Source organism: Gigantopelta aegis, chromosome 15, assembly GCF_016097555.1.
Source record: "Gigantopelta aegis isolate Gae_Host chromosome 15, Gae_host_genome, whole genome shotgun sequence".
NCBI lineage: Eukaryota > Metazoa > Mollusca > Gastropoda > Neomphalida > Peltospiridae > Gigantopelta > Gigantopelta aegis.
Genome location: NC_054713.1, coordinates 32,188,158 through 32,202,799, shown reverse-complemented (window position 1 = coordinate 32,202,799; position 14,642 = coordinate 32,188,158). Strand labels below are relative to the sequence as shown.

Below are 14,642 nucleotides of genomic sequence, written 5' to 3'. Positions count from 1 at the left end.
AATATAGCATATCTTACCGTAATTTCACGTGAAATCCATATTTCTTAAAAGGTACAATTTTTTAATCACAAGATTTTCTTCAAACACATTCAGATGCATTAGTAATGTTCCAAAAAAATTATTTGAATAGCAAGTTTGCATTGGAATTTTTCCAGCATTCTTAAAACAGAAACGTCATGTACCCAGTGTATTGTTATTGTAAGGCGATTCAAAGTGATGTCATTGGAATACTGACATCATTCAAATTCAAAATTAACTATATTATTACAATGCTTCGCCACATTAAAATAAAAACTGGTCTACTAACCTTGACCCCTGTCAAATTTCTATAACAAGCAGACAACGTTGTTTACAGGTTGGTATTTTGTTATTTTTCATAATTCTGGACAAAATATTAATTTTAAGTTTCAAAAGATGAAAGAAATAAAAAGTACCTTTTGTCAAATATATCTATCAAAAAATTACCATTGGATATGTTTCATTTACTGTGTACGAAGCCCAAACAAGGCTGCGAAATGTCGTTGACCTTAAGTACTTTATTTTTTGTCAACTACTATTGGTAAGGATATCATTTGTGACTGTCTAAAGACTGGTGTGTCCAGATGGTCACTAATAGTCAGATTAAAATGCAAGTAATTTTATAATAGCTAATATTACCATATATACTACTGTGTATTATAAATTAGTGTTTGGCCTTTAAAGGGACACACCCTAGTTTTTAAACACTAAGGAATATTTGTGACTATTAGAGCCATTTCTGATAACTGAAATATATTTTATGTAGATTTTATTGGTTAGATTATCCATTTCCGTACATTCAATGTATTTTTGGTCATCTTGGTGTTTTTAATATCACAAAATGCATTTCTCTTACTTTTAAAAATGCACGTGAATCTGAGAAGTAACAGTTATGGAGTCGAGTTTTAGTCTATATTTTTAGTGGGTATTTCACCATTTCAAAGTCACAGACTCATGTTTCACTCAACTGTAACTTTATCCAAATGTGTTGCAGGTTTACAGATTAACTAAACTTAGTGTTAATTTTCATGGGCTTAAACTAGGGTCTGTCCCTTTAAGAAGTATTAGGGATGTTTTCCATGTTGACAGTTTTTGGTATGGTGTGGGAAGAGAATGCAGGAAAACGGGTGTATCTCGTCACATACAAAAATAAAATGCAGTGAATTTGATAATAATTGTACTAAAATTATAGGACTAAACTAGAAAATATTTCTAGCACTCGTCCTTTTGTAGTAGCCCAGTGGTAAAGCACTCGCTTAATGCAGGTTTGGTCTAGGATTGATCTGTGTCGGTGGGCCCATCGAGCTATTTCTCTTTCCAGCCAGTGCACCACGACTGGTATATTTAAGGCAGTGGTATGTACTATCCTGTCTGTAGCATGGTACATATAAAAGATCCCTTCCTACTAATGGAACAATGTAGCAGGTTTCCTCTCTAAGACTATATTACCTAATGTTTGACATCCAATAGCCGATGATTAATAAATCATGTGCTCTTAAAGAAAACAAACTTTTCTCCTTTTTTTTCGTCTCTTTGTCTCAAGAAAATCTATTCTGTGGTTACCAGTAGCAGTATTTCCAGATACATTGTATGAGGTGTGGTAACTGTGCTCATGTATTGTCAGAAATCATGCCTATGGAAAGTGTTCCTTTTAAAAGTTATTGTGCATTCAGTATCAGTCTTAAAATGTTGATGAGAAAAACAAAGTGGATGCTAATATTTACTGGGATTGCTTTTTTCAGACTGTCAAAATGTTGACTGCAAAGCCAGAAGATGCCTTACAGGGCCTACTATTAAAAGTGAGTATTTAAATGTTTGAATACAGGCCTCTGAAATTATGAGAATGATTGGGGGGGGGGTTCTGATTGTAGGGGACGGGACGTAGCCCAGTGGTAAAGGGTTCACTTGATGCGCGATCGCTCTATGATCGATCCCCGTCGGTGGACCCATTCGGCTATTTCTTGTTCCAGCCAGTGCTCCATAATTGGTGTAAAAAAGGCTGTGGTATGTACTATCCTGTCTGGGATGGTGCATATAAAAGATCCATTGCTGCTAATCGAAAAGAGTAGCCCATGAAGTGGCGACAACGGGTTTCCTCTCTCAATACCTGTGTCATCTTTAACCATATGTGTGACGCCATATAACCATGTCTGTCTGTTTTTTTGTCCATCTATCTTTCTGTCCCACTTATAGTTTTTCGGAAAAAAAATTCACAATGCTTCAAGATATTTAGCTGAAGATCAAGTTTGACTTTCATAGCGATTTACTAATTTTTGACAGAGTTATGGCCCTTGAAAATAGTAGATACAAAAATTTGTATTCCGCAGGTTTTTTTATTTGAAAGAAAAAAGATATGGAGCTGAAATTTTGTGTATAGCTTTATCATGTACTGTTACAAATCAAGTTTTATCGTGGCGATATCCCCATTTTGGCAGTGGTAGTGGGTTTCCTCGCCCATCTCTCTCTCTCTCTCTCTCTCTCTCTCTCTCTCTCTCTCTCTCTCTCTCTCTGTCTCTCTCTCTCTCTGTCTCTCTCTCTTGCCTACGGTGCTTGCAAGATAGCATTGAACCACATCTCTGGACCCTTTATCTGATTGGGTTTTCTTCAGTCTTATTCATTGCTCCATGACTGGTATATCAAAGACTGGTATATTCTGTCCTGTCTGTGGGAAAGTTAATATAAAAGATCCCTTTCTGTTAATGGGAAAAATTAAGAGGGTTTTTTTCTGTGTCAAAAATTACCAATTACTATGATTAATAAAGCGATGTACTCCAGTGGTGTCGTTAAACAAAACAAACCAACTTTTTAACTCTGTGTGTCTGTCTTGTTTTTGTTTTTTTATCTTTCTATCTGTCTGTCTGTCTGTCTCTCTCTCTCTCTATCTCTCTCTCTCTCTCTCTCTCTCTCTCTCTCTCTCTCTCTCTCTCTCTCTCTCTGTCTCTCTCTCTCTCTGTCTGTCTGTCTGTCTGTCTGTCTGTCTATCTCTAACTTGTTTTAGACAGAAAGTAGCTACAGTTTAAAATGTGCTGAGATGCCAATATTCATTACTTTTTTAAGATATCTTTTCCAATTTCTTTTCTAGGGTTTTACTGTTTGTCGATGAAGCAGATGCCTTTTTGAGAAAAAGAAGCAAGGTAATCATGTCATTATCTCCCCTTAGAAACATTAATATTTAAATGAGAAGTATCAACTCTTACTAGTAATGAGCTACTCTTGGCATACTAATCTTCCAAAACTATATGTAGCTCCCTGTTTTACTTTTTGGCGGACCGTTAAAAATTGTGCCTAATTTCCTTCACAAAATTGTGCACCCTTTCTCTTTGGCTTAATCCTACGAGACTTTCGAAATTCCATAGCACCATAATACCCTCTGCCTGTTACCAGCCCTGGTTGGGCTGCTAGTGCTCCCCTGCCAGTGCAGGCGGTCCCCCTCCAACCCACCCCACCGCTTGCCTGTCCTGGATGGAGGAGCCGACTGAGGCCGGCACCTGTGCCCAGGACAGGTGTGTGCTACAATAGCTTGTTCTGAATGTGCACATTAAACACACTGACACTGACAGGAATTCCAAAGTAAATATGATATCGTGAACTATGAATCTTCGTTATGGAGCACCAGTTATCGCAATAAGTGGAATTGGCAATAATGGTTGGCATTGTTGTTGTTAAAACAATAAAAATACAAGAACAAAATTAGGAGCAACAATTGTATTAGATGTGAAAATGTATATTTTAATCTAGAAACACAATGGTAGTGATCAGGTTTTTGTTAATGCTTAGTTCTTTTAGAAAAATTAGTATTTAAATGAAGGAACTTTTATAGATGGATTTATTGAATTAGAATGTTGTATTTGACCATTTGTGAACTTTATTGCTGGTTCTACTATCTCCGCTTTGTCGTGTTTCCGGTAAAAGTGCGACAGTAAAACTAGCATTAATGTTTGCAAATGGTCAAATACAACAAAGTTATCCCCTAAATAATGTTTAATTTTGTTTTACGTTTTGTTTAAAAGTCTGATACATAATTTATAAATATTGATAAATGAGGTTTGGTTTTACTTTTAATTAGCTTTGCTGAAGTCTTTATTAATCTCCTACCGGAGCAACCGGAGGGGATTATAGGTTTCGTCTCTGTCCATCTGTCTGTCCCACATATAGTGTTCTGGATGTGGGTTTTTTAGAAGGCTTGAGATATTGATGTGAAATTTTGTATATAGCTTTATCAGGTACTGTTACAGATCAAGTTGGACTTTTTTTTTCAAGTCTGATAAATAATTTATAAATATTGATAAATGAGGTTTGGTTTTACTTTCAATTAGCTTTGCTGAAATCTTTATTATTTTCAAAAAGTCATTAGTGAAGATATGAGAGCGACATTAAATGCATTTTTATACAGAACTGGTGAACAGTCCAAGAAGTAAGTAGATTATTTGAGTGTTGGTTGGACAAACCTTAGAAAGAGAAAATAATAAAATAAATCCTCTTTTTTTTTTCCATCCCTGCCCACCCCGAGGATAACTGCTTGTCCTTTAAATATATATAATGCTTGATATGCAGTATTTTTAATGTTCATCTGGATGGGGATTATGATTTCATCTCTGTCCGTCTGGCCCACACACAGTTTTCCAGACACAAAACCCCCACCCCACCCCCGCTTTATATTTGCCCCCGCTCTACATTGCCTCATATATAGTGAGCTGAAATTTTGTAATAGCTTTATCATACAGTGACAGGGACGGGATTTAGCTCAGTTGGTTGAGTGCTCGCTTGAGGTGCTTGCGTCGCAGGATCGACCCACCTCGGTGGATCTATCAACTGATTGTGTTTTTTGTCGTTCCAACCAGTGCACCACAACTGGTCAAAGGCTGTACTAATTGTGTTTTTTCTCGTTCCAACCAGTCAACCACAACTGGTCAAAGGCCGTACTGATTGTGTTTTTTCTTATTCCAACTAGTGCACCACTACTGGTCAAAGGCTGTACTAATTATGTTTTTTTTCATTTCAACCAGTCAACCACAACTGGTCAAAGGCTGTACTGATTGTGTTTTTTCTCGTTCCAACCAGTGCACCACAACTGGTCAAGGCTGTACTAATTTCTTTCTTTTGCTTTAACAGTATTCTTGTGCTTAAATTCCTGTCTGTAGGAAAGTACATATAAAAGATCCCTTCCTGCATTAGGAAAAATGTAGCAGTTTTCCTCTGATGACTACGTGTCAGAATTACCAAATGTTTGACATCCAGTAATTAATGTTCTTTAGTGATGTCGTTAAACAAAACAAACTTTAACTTTAGCAGTATTCTTAGAATGCTCGTTTTATTATGGACTTGTTAGTGCTGGCAAGCAACTGCCCAGAATTATTAATCACTGCATTGATAAGATTAATTAATATTGCCAGGTTTATGTTGGTACTGGCGAGTAATCAACCGGAGCAGTTTGACTGGGCAATTAACGACTGTATTGATGAGATGGTTGAGTTTGAGGTCTCGAGTTTGGACGAGAGAGAGAGAGAGGCACTACTTTGAAAAATATATCTTACAACCAGCAGCTGAAAGAGCAAAGTGAGTACAGACATTTGTTCTTGTTTTTTACCGTCATGGATATAGAGATTATTACATGAACTTGCGTGTCATACTGATTTTATGAAACAAGTGTTAGGATTCAAGATTGTATTGCCCGAGCAACGTGTGAATGAAATTATCATTTGGAAAAATTTATTATTATTTTTTAAAACCAATTCTTTATGATTGTTTTCTCAGCCTTCATGATGGTATTACAGATGTGTTCTTCCTCCTTCAATTTCAGACGACTAAAAGTTGAGCAGTTCGATTGTGGTAAAAAGTGCACAGAGATTGCTAAAGTGATATCGGGTCTATCGGGTTGAGAAATTTCCAAGCTTGGAGTTGCATGGCAGGTAAGGAAGCAGTAGATGTATTACATCGACAGCTCTCACCAAAATATGAATTAATTATTGCAGTACAGTTTAACTTCGATTTAACACCAACTATTGTATGATTGGGTCATAAGTTACTGTGATATTAACAACATTTGAATGTTTTGAAGAAAACTCTTTGTAATAAAAGTAATAAATAAACTTACTGTTAACAGTTACACTATTTAACACCCCTGCTGTATTCCAAAAATATATCTATTATAATAATTTCATTTCAACTGCGGCAGATGGTTTTTGTTAACAGAAGGAAAATGAAAGGAAAATGATAAAGACACAGAAAATATTTCATCAGTTACTGTAGGGCTTACAGAAGTTGCTCATTGGACGTTGTGCTATGCACACACCTGTAATAAATGGTATTTTATTAGTCCCCTACCGATCCAGCCAGAGGGGACTATGGGTTTCGTGTCTGTCCATGTGTCTGTCTGTCCCAAACATATAATGCCTTTCTTTCCACGATGCCTCAGGATATTGAGTTGACATTTCGTGTATAGCTTTATCGTATAGTAGAGTTACAGATCAAGTTTGATTGTCATAGCAATTTGCCCTTTTTTTTACAGAATTATGGTTAGATCAAGTTTGACTTTCACAGGAGTTTATTCAAGTGCCATAATGCTGTCAGAAATTTAATTTATCTATCTTTGACAGAGTTAAAGCCCTTGAACTTGGAGATTTGTAAAAAAGAAACAACAAAAAATTGCGATGCGGACATATATATAGGAGTTTATTCAAGTACCATAACAGAGAAATTTAATTTATTTGTTTTACAGAGTTTAATGTTAAAGCCTTGAAGTAGGAAATGTTTTTAAAAACTGGCATGGGGATATATATATTGGTTTAGCAGTACTCTCAGAATGCTTGTTTATTTTCCTTCTCATCAACCTTTCAGAAACATTTATTTAACTCTACTTTCATTAGCCCTACAGAACAGAATAACGATCCATTGTAAAGTGTTTCTTTGATAAAGATTGTAGTAATGAACACTAAATATACTGATGGAAATAATTAAAGGGAATACATGGAATTTGATATGATGTTTAATTCGCTACCTGAGTAGATATACCTTGATAAAAAATGGATAATGATACAATATGGGACTGAAAGGGACATTCCTGAGTTTGCTGCAATTTTAAATATGTTATTGACTAACAGATACTTTTTAATAATTGTAATTACATATCGGTGTATATTAAAAGTGTTTCTAATCGTTCTAATATTTGTAGTGGGTTAAATTTCAACTTATTTCCTAAAATATTTAGTTTTCGTAGGTACGAAATTATTTGAAGACAAAATCCAGTTTGGGCTTCTTAGAAATATCAAGATGACCAGAAACTGATATTTTAAACAAGAAAATATATTTAATATGTAAGTTTAATTAGTCGTAAACATCTTACAATGCAGCAAACTCAGGAATATCAAGATGACCAGACACTGATGTTTTAAACAAGAAAATATATTTAATATGTAAGTTTAATTAGTCAGAAATATCTTACAATGCAGCAAACTCAGGAATGTCCCTTGAATGTCAATACTGTGGGATTGATGGGCCAGTGGTGCATATACTTATGATGTCATGATATCGGTCTTGCTCTCAAACCGTAGAGTACTTAGGCTAATATTTGACTTGATTTTCATTTACAGGCTCGAGCTTACTCCTCAAATGACAGGATACTGACAGAGAAAATGATCGATGAAATCGTGCAGGACGCCATAAAGCAACACCGAAGAAAGTCGGTTGGCAGGCCGAGCAATCAGTCGACCAATCAGAAGCCATGTACAAATCGGCAAAAGATGCAGCATCATACAATGCTCCGAATAACAAGAAGAAACCTGCTACGTGATAGCAGCCGGCTTAGGATTCATCTCGATATGTAAATTATATACATTTCTGTAACAGTGTTCATTATTAACATGCATGCTGTAACTGCCATTATTTAGAGTGCATAGAACTATAGGATTCATCTCGATATGTAAATTATATACATTTCTGTAACAGTGTTCATTATTAACATGCATGCTGTAACTGCCATTATTTAGAGTGCATAGAACTATAGGATTCATCTCAATATATATATATATATTATATACATATTCATAATAGTGATCATTATTAACATGCACACTATAGCTCCCATTATCAGAGGTATAGTTATAATTTTATTATATATTAATTTTCAGTTTTTTTACAATCCCCTCCAAACTCCCCCAAAGTTATCTTGGCATTCCACCTCATGTCACTGCCCCCCCCCCCCCAATGGATTTTCTGGATCCACCACTGATTATTTAGTGTAAATAGAACTGTAGTTAGAGTGAAAGTGGATGCAAGCTGTCACTCATTATTTAGAATGAATACAACTGAAGTCGGTGAGAGCATAAAATCTTGAAAAAAGATGGTGTGTTTCCAAGAACATGGCCGTACCTAGAAAAAAGGGCTGACCCTATTTATTTCTCTCATTATATTACATGCATTATTATTAATCTCCTTCTGGTCCAACTGGAGGGGACTATAGGTTTCATTGTCCGTCCCTCCATCCGTCTGTCCATCCATCTGTCCCACATGTTTTCCAGATGTTTTTTGTAGAAGGCTTTGAGATATTGAGCTGAAATTTTGTGTATAGTTTCATCATGTACTCTTACAGATCAAGTTTCACTTTCATGTCGATTTACCCATTTTGACGGAGTTATGTCCCTTGAACTTTGGAAATGTCGGTGGGCCCATTGGGCTGTTTCTGGTTCCAACCAGTGCACCACGACTGGTATATCAAAGGCTATGGTATGTGCTATCCTGTCTGTGGGATGGTGCATAAAAAAGATCCCTTGCTACAAATGGAAACATGTAGCAGGTTTTCTAAGGCTATGTCAGAATTACCAAATGTTTGACATCCAATGGCCGATGATTGAAAAATCAATGTGCTCTAGTAGTGTCATTAAACAAAAAAAACTTTAACTGTAGACAAAATGCCCGATAGTAAGTCCTGGTTGCATACCCTACTATCATAACTTCTTTTGGAATCAGTCTGGTACAAAGTTGTAATGAATATGCTAATAAATAAATTCATAATCAATTTTGTCAGAAAAATAACTTTCTTTTGAGGTCATAGTCCCTTTAAAAAAAAAAAAAAAAAAACTTCTTTAAATGACCATACAAGTGTTTGATAAACCTAGACAATATTATATCAATCATGAAGATGGTTGAGAGAGAATATATTGCAATATTTTACAAGTAGTCTGCTGTACACAGTTCATTTGCTACATTTGTATATTACAATATTTGTCAGTTTTGTAATCTGCATTTATTTTTATTTTCGAGATTCGATTTACCTCCCACCCATCCACTCAAGTAATAGTTTCATTTTTTATAACCATTTGTGATGTTTTGTCATACTGAAATGCAGTAGTTTGTCAATCATTTACTTCCATTAATATGTGCATATAAAACATCCCTTGCTGCTAATCGAAAAGAGTAGCCCATGAAGTGCCGACAGCGGGTTTTCTTTCTCAATGTGTGTGGTCCGTAACCATATGTCTGACACCATATAACCGTAAATACCATGTGTTGAGTGTGTCGTTAAATAAAACATTTCTTTCTTTCTATTAATATGTATAAAGGAACCTTGTATAGATCATGGCTGTATTCCATGAAGAATGATGTAGAATATTCTTATGTTGCATCATTGCTCTTTTTTTCTTTTCTTTTTTTAAAGATCATAGCGAAGGGTAGATGCAGAGGGGTATTCTCAAGTCATTGGTGTAGCCAGGATTTTAAGGGGGGTGCACACTGAATGTTTTAGAGTGATAACCAAATATAAAAGGTGGTGAAAAAAAAAAGGTGTGAATGAGGGGGAATGGTCCCCTTGGCTACACCAATGCTCCAAACACATAATCACTCTCATAAAAAAAAATATTTGCTCTACCCATGTGTGAAAGACTTGAAATTATTAGTGCAGGCTTGTAATTAACATAACTAAAAAAAGAAAAGAAATTGCTAATGTCTTAAAAAAACAACCAAGGAATTGTTTAAATATTTCTCCATGATGATTTAAATAAAAAAATGATGTCCCTCCAGTGTTATTGTTTGAAACAACACTTGCATAACACTCTCATGCATAATTATAAAGTGTTCTGGTTGAAAACTGATGGTGAGCAATAAACTACTTCTCTGAAATTATGTAGCAGATTAATTGCTCCCAGAGTCGAATTCAGAGTATATTTGAGTAAAATAGATGGAAATTAGTCATTGGCAGATCCCACTTGTAGGAAGTTAACCTTTTTAATAATTTTTTTAAACTTATCATCCACAATATACAACACTAAATTGCTCTGAAAATGTATCTCTGAGTGTCTTTATTTCAAGTTCCCAGGGAGCACGTCCCCAAACTCTCCCTACAGATCATTTGCCTTCGACAAACTCATATTGCCCTTTTGCAAATTTTGTGACCCTACTTTACAAAATTCTGGATCTGCCCCTGTATTAGTGATATTGGTGTGTGACGAGGGAAGCATGTTATAGTGTGGTGTTGTTCATCTGTCTGGACCAGGGGTGGCATTTAGCTCAGTCAGTTGATTTTGTGACCCCGCTTTACAAAATTCTGGATCTGCCCCTGTATTAGTGATATTGGTGTGTGACGAGGAAAGCGTATTATAGTATGGTGTTGTTCATCTGTCTGAACCAGGGTTGGGATTTAACTAAGGCGGTTGAGTTCTCACCTGAAATGCTTGCGTCGCAGGATCGAACCACCTCAGTGGATCCATTCAACCGATTGGGGTTTTTCACATTCCAACCAGTGCACCACAACTGATCAACGGCCGTGGTCGATATACATGTATGTCCTTTCCTGTCTGTGGGAAAGTGCATATAAATGATTCCTTTCTGCTAATGGAAAACTGTAGTGGCTTTTTTCTGATGACTATGTATCAGAATTACTGTATGTTCGACATCCAATAGCCGATGATTAATTAATTATCGTGCTCTAGTGGTGTCGTTAAACAAAAACAAATTTTAACTGGATACATTTGCCTGCAGGACCATCAAATCTCACATTCAGGAACAGCATGGGATGGAGTTGTGTCACATACCATAATTACTAGGTCACTGTGAGCTACTTTCCAGTTTACTGGGCTCATAGAACATGTCGAGTCCATACACAAGACTCTTTAATAATTTAAGAGTCGGATAGTTTAATGCCATACAAATTGTTTGAGTCTACCGGCGTCGTGGTTAGGCCATCGGTCTACAGGCTGGTAGGTACTGGGTTCGAATCCCAGTCGAGGCATGGGATTTTTAATCCAGATACCAACTCCAAACCCTGAGTGAGTGCTCCGCAAGGCTCAATGGGTAGGTGTAAACCACTTGCACCGACCAGTGATCCATAACTGGTTCAACAAAGGCCATGGTTTGTGCTATCCTGCCTGTGGGAAGCGCAAATAAAAGATCCTTTGCTGCTAATCGGAAAGAGTACCCATGTAGTGGCGACAGCGGGTTTCCCCTCAAAATCTGTGTGGTCCTTAACCATGTGTTTGACGCCATATAACCATAAATAAAATGTTTTGAGTGCATCGTTAAATAAAACATTTCTTTCTTTCGATATTTCAATCTAGACTAAATTAGTGTTATAAGCATGGACCCTTGTCTGGGGTATATCCTATCAATTCATACAGGGCCATCAAACCTTGCATGCAAATATTTGAACTTGAAAGACTTTAATTTATGTAAATTTCCAACCAGTAGAATTTATACATGTATCCAGTGTTGCTCCGTTCGGCCAGTGCTTTATTCTGGCTTCATCGTAGAGTGGGTAGAATTACAGGATTTGCTCTGGGAACTGTGGTCCTCTTTGACATGGACATTCATCAGTGTCTGCCAGTTTCAGGCAGTACATATGGGATCTGAGATGGCAGTGACCGGTTCTTAGCCTGAAAATGGTTGTCTCTTGGTATCTCTCCTGATGATAGATTGGATCCTTGAGTGTAATGTTGGTGCATTGGAACTTTCTCTTAATTATGTTTTTTGTGGACTTGACCAAGTGTTGTTATTTTGGGTGTCAGTTCAAAATCCAATATGGGCATTATGTTTTCCTATGTAGATTTAAACCAAACTTTGTACAAATGATTCACTCATGGCCCTGACCAAGTGTTGTCATTTCTTTCACAACGATTCGTAATCTAATATTGCTGCCCTAACATTTGATTGGCAGGGAAATGTTTAACTTATTCTCAAGTTCTGCAATGTAGATTTAAACCAAAACTGGTACAAATGGTCCTCAAATGACTACCCATCACCAGTTTACAGCTTTATTTATTCACCATTTACGTCAGTGGGCCCATTGGGCTATTTCTCGTTCCAGCCAGTGCTCCACAACTGGTGTAACAAAGGCAGTGGTATGTACTATCCTGTCTGTGGGGTGGTGCATATAAAAGATCACATGCTGCTAATCGCAAAGAGTTGCCCATGAAGTGGCGACAGCAGGTTTCCTCTCTCAATATCTGTGTGATCCTTAACCATATGTCTGACGCCACATAACCGTAAATAAAATGTGTTAAGTGCGTTGTTAAATAAAACATTTCCTTCCTGTAACAGGTAAAATTAGAATTCACATTTCAAGACAAGTGGATTAATTATTGGTCTGTGTCACAATACTTCCATATGTACATCTGTTAATGTCAAATTAGTGGTCGCCAAATGACCACCTATGATAAGATATTATTACTATGACTCACTTTTCAGAGGTACAGTTTTAATACGAGGTGAGCAAGTCGAGCTCCATGGGCCTCTATTTTTTTTTTTTTTAAAGAAAACTTGATAGAAAGTAAGCTGTCCCTCCCTTGAAGGAAATTTTGTCAATTGTTCCAAATATTTGGGACAAGGACTAAAATAAATGTTACTATGATTCGCCCATGCAGTGAATACATACGATACATGCATTTGTGTTCACATGTACATCTTGTATTTGGAGGGGTTGTTGGATATGGATGTCGGAACACAAATATCAGTGTTTTCACCACTATAGTGCAGTCTTGTATAGAGTTTCTACCTCGTATATACTGACTTCCGAATGGGTTCTCACGTTTAAAGGGTGCACGGCACCCTGTGTGAGTGGTACCCATTCGATAGTAGTATTTAATAAAAACTGTTTATTCAACCACTTATGACTCACCATTCGTCAAAAACTATTCGGCCCCAAAACATTGCTTTCAATTTTTCATTAAATATTTGGGCCAATGACTAAAATAAATGATCTGATGATTCGCCCACGCAGTGAATACATACGATATATGCATTTGTGTTTACATGTACATCTTGTATTTGGAGGGGATTGTTGGATATGGCTGTCGGAACACGAATATCAATGTTTTCACTACAATAGTGCAGTCTTGTATTGAAGTTTTTACCTCATATTTAAAGGGTGCACGGCACCCTGTGCGAGTGGTACCCATTCGTTATTTAATAACAACTGTGTTTATTCGACCACTTATGACTCGCCATTCGTCAAAAACTCGTTCTGGGAGAATTTGGCCCCAAAACATTGTTTTAAAATTTTTCCACCAAATATTTGGGCCAAGGACTAAAAAAAATGTGCCTATGATTCGCCCACGCAGTGAATACATATGATACATGCATTTGTGTTTACATGTACATCTTGTATTTGGAGGAATTAATATATATACCTATATAATTTATATATATATATATGTATATATATATATATATACTGAACAAAAAAAGAAACTTCCGATTTGTACATACAGTATTTGTTGTGTTAAAGAATTCATTGCGTAATGAAATTATATAGGTAGTATTAGCCTTGAGCTGTATTATCAGGATTCATGAATTTTATCGATTATTTTTGCACTGTTAATTGTCGACAACGTGAAATTCAATTTGCACGTGCATGCATGGTTCGACATGTCCCGTGTAGTATTCGATCAATTTGTTTTACTTGTCTTACTGACATTGTTGTCAAGTGAACGAAAACGCTTCAAAATTTGTAAAAAAAATTAATGTTTTTTACATTGTAGCATTTTTAGTATGCCCAGAATACCCAATAATTTACGCTAACGGGCGACTGGCATGCTTGATGCTGGCATGTCGACAGAAGACGTTGCAAGGCATGTTGGGAGTTCTAGTCGAGCGATACGAAATCTTCGCGTAAGATTTCGAATGACAGGAAGCACTAACGACTTGCCACGTCGTGGACGTCCGCGTGTTACAACGCGTGGTCAAGACCGCTATATCATGAACACGCATTTGTGCAATCGATTCCAAACTGCCACTGCTACTGCTGCTAACACACCTGGGCTTCATAATAACCGAATCAGTGGGCAAACTGTTCGTAATCGTCTGCGGGAGAACGGTTTACATGCATGTCGGATGCGTTTTAACATCATCGTCTTAATTGGGCACATGTACACACTCGTTGGATACGGTGACACTAGAATACCGTTCTTTTTTCGGATGAATCCAGATTTTCTTTACAACGTGGTGATGGCAGGGTGCGCGTCTACCGTATGAGAAATGAACGCTATGCTGACTGTTGTGTTCTTGAACAAGATCGTTTCGGGGGTGGGGGTTCTGTCATGGTCTGGGCAGCCATTGCCCATGGTTATCGTTCACCACTAGTCATCATTGATGGCAATTTAAATGTTCAACGTTACCGCGATGACATTCTCGCTCATCAC

The 14,642-nt window shown here is 36.8% G+C and overlaps 1 protein-coding gene across 1 annotated transcript in view; it reads left to right on the top strand.

Moving 5' to 3' along the window:
- The window catches only part of LOC121389769 (ATPase family AAA domain-containing protein 3-B-like), a gene marked incomplete at its 5' end in the record, with an annotated part of 61,459 nt that overhangs the window by 34,368 nt on the left and 12,449 nt on the right, over window positions 1–14,642 (top strand). Inside the window, 7 exon segments of the mRNA XM_041521418.1 lie at window positions 3,101–3,153; window positions 4,363–4,432; window positions 5,412–5,522; window positions 5,524–5,574; window positions 5,819–5,927; window positions 7,608–7,698; window positions 7,701–7,837. Coding sequence (XP_041377352.1) covers window positions 3,101–3,153; window positions 4,363–4,432; window positions 5,412–5,522; window positions 5,524–5,574; window positions 5,819–5,927; window positions 7,608–7,698; window positions 7,701–7,807 — 592 coding nt within the window.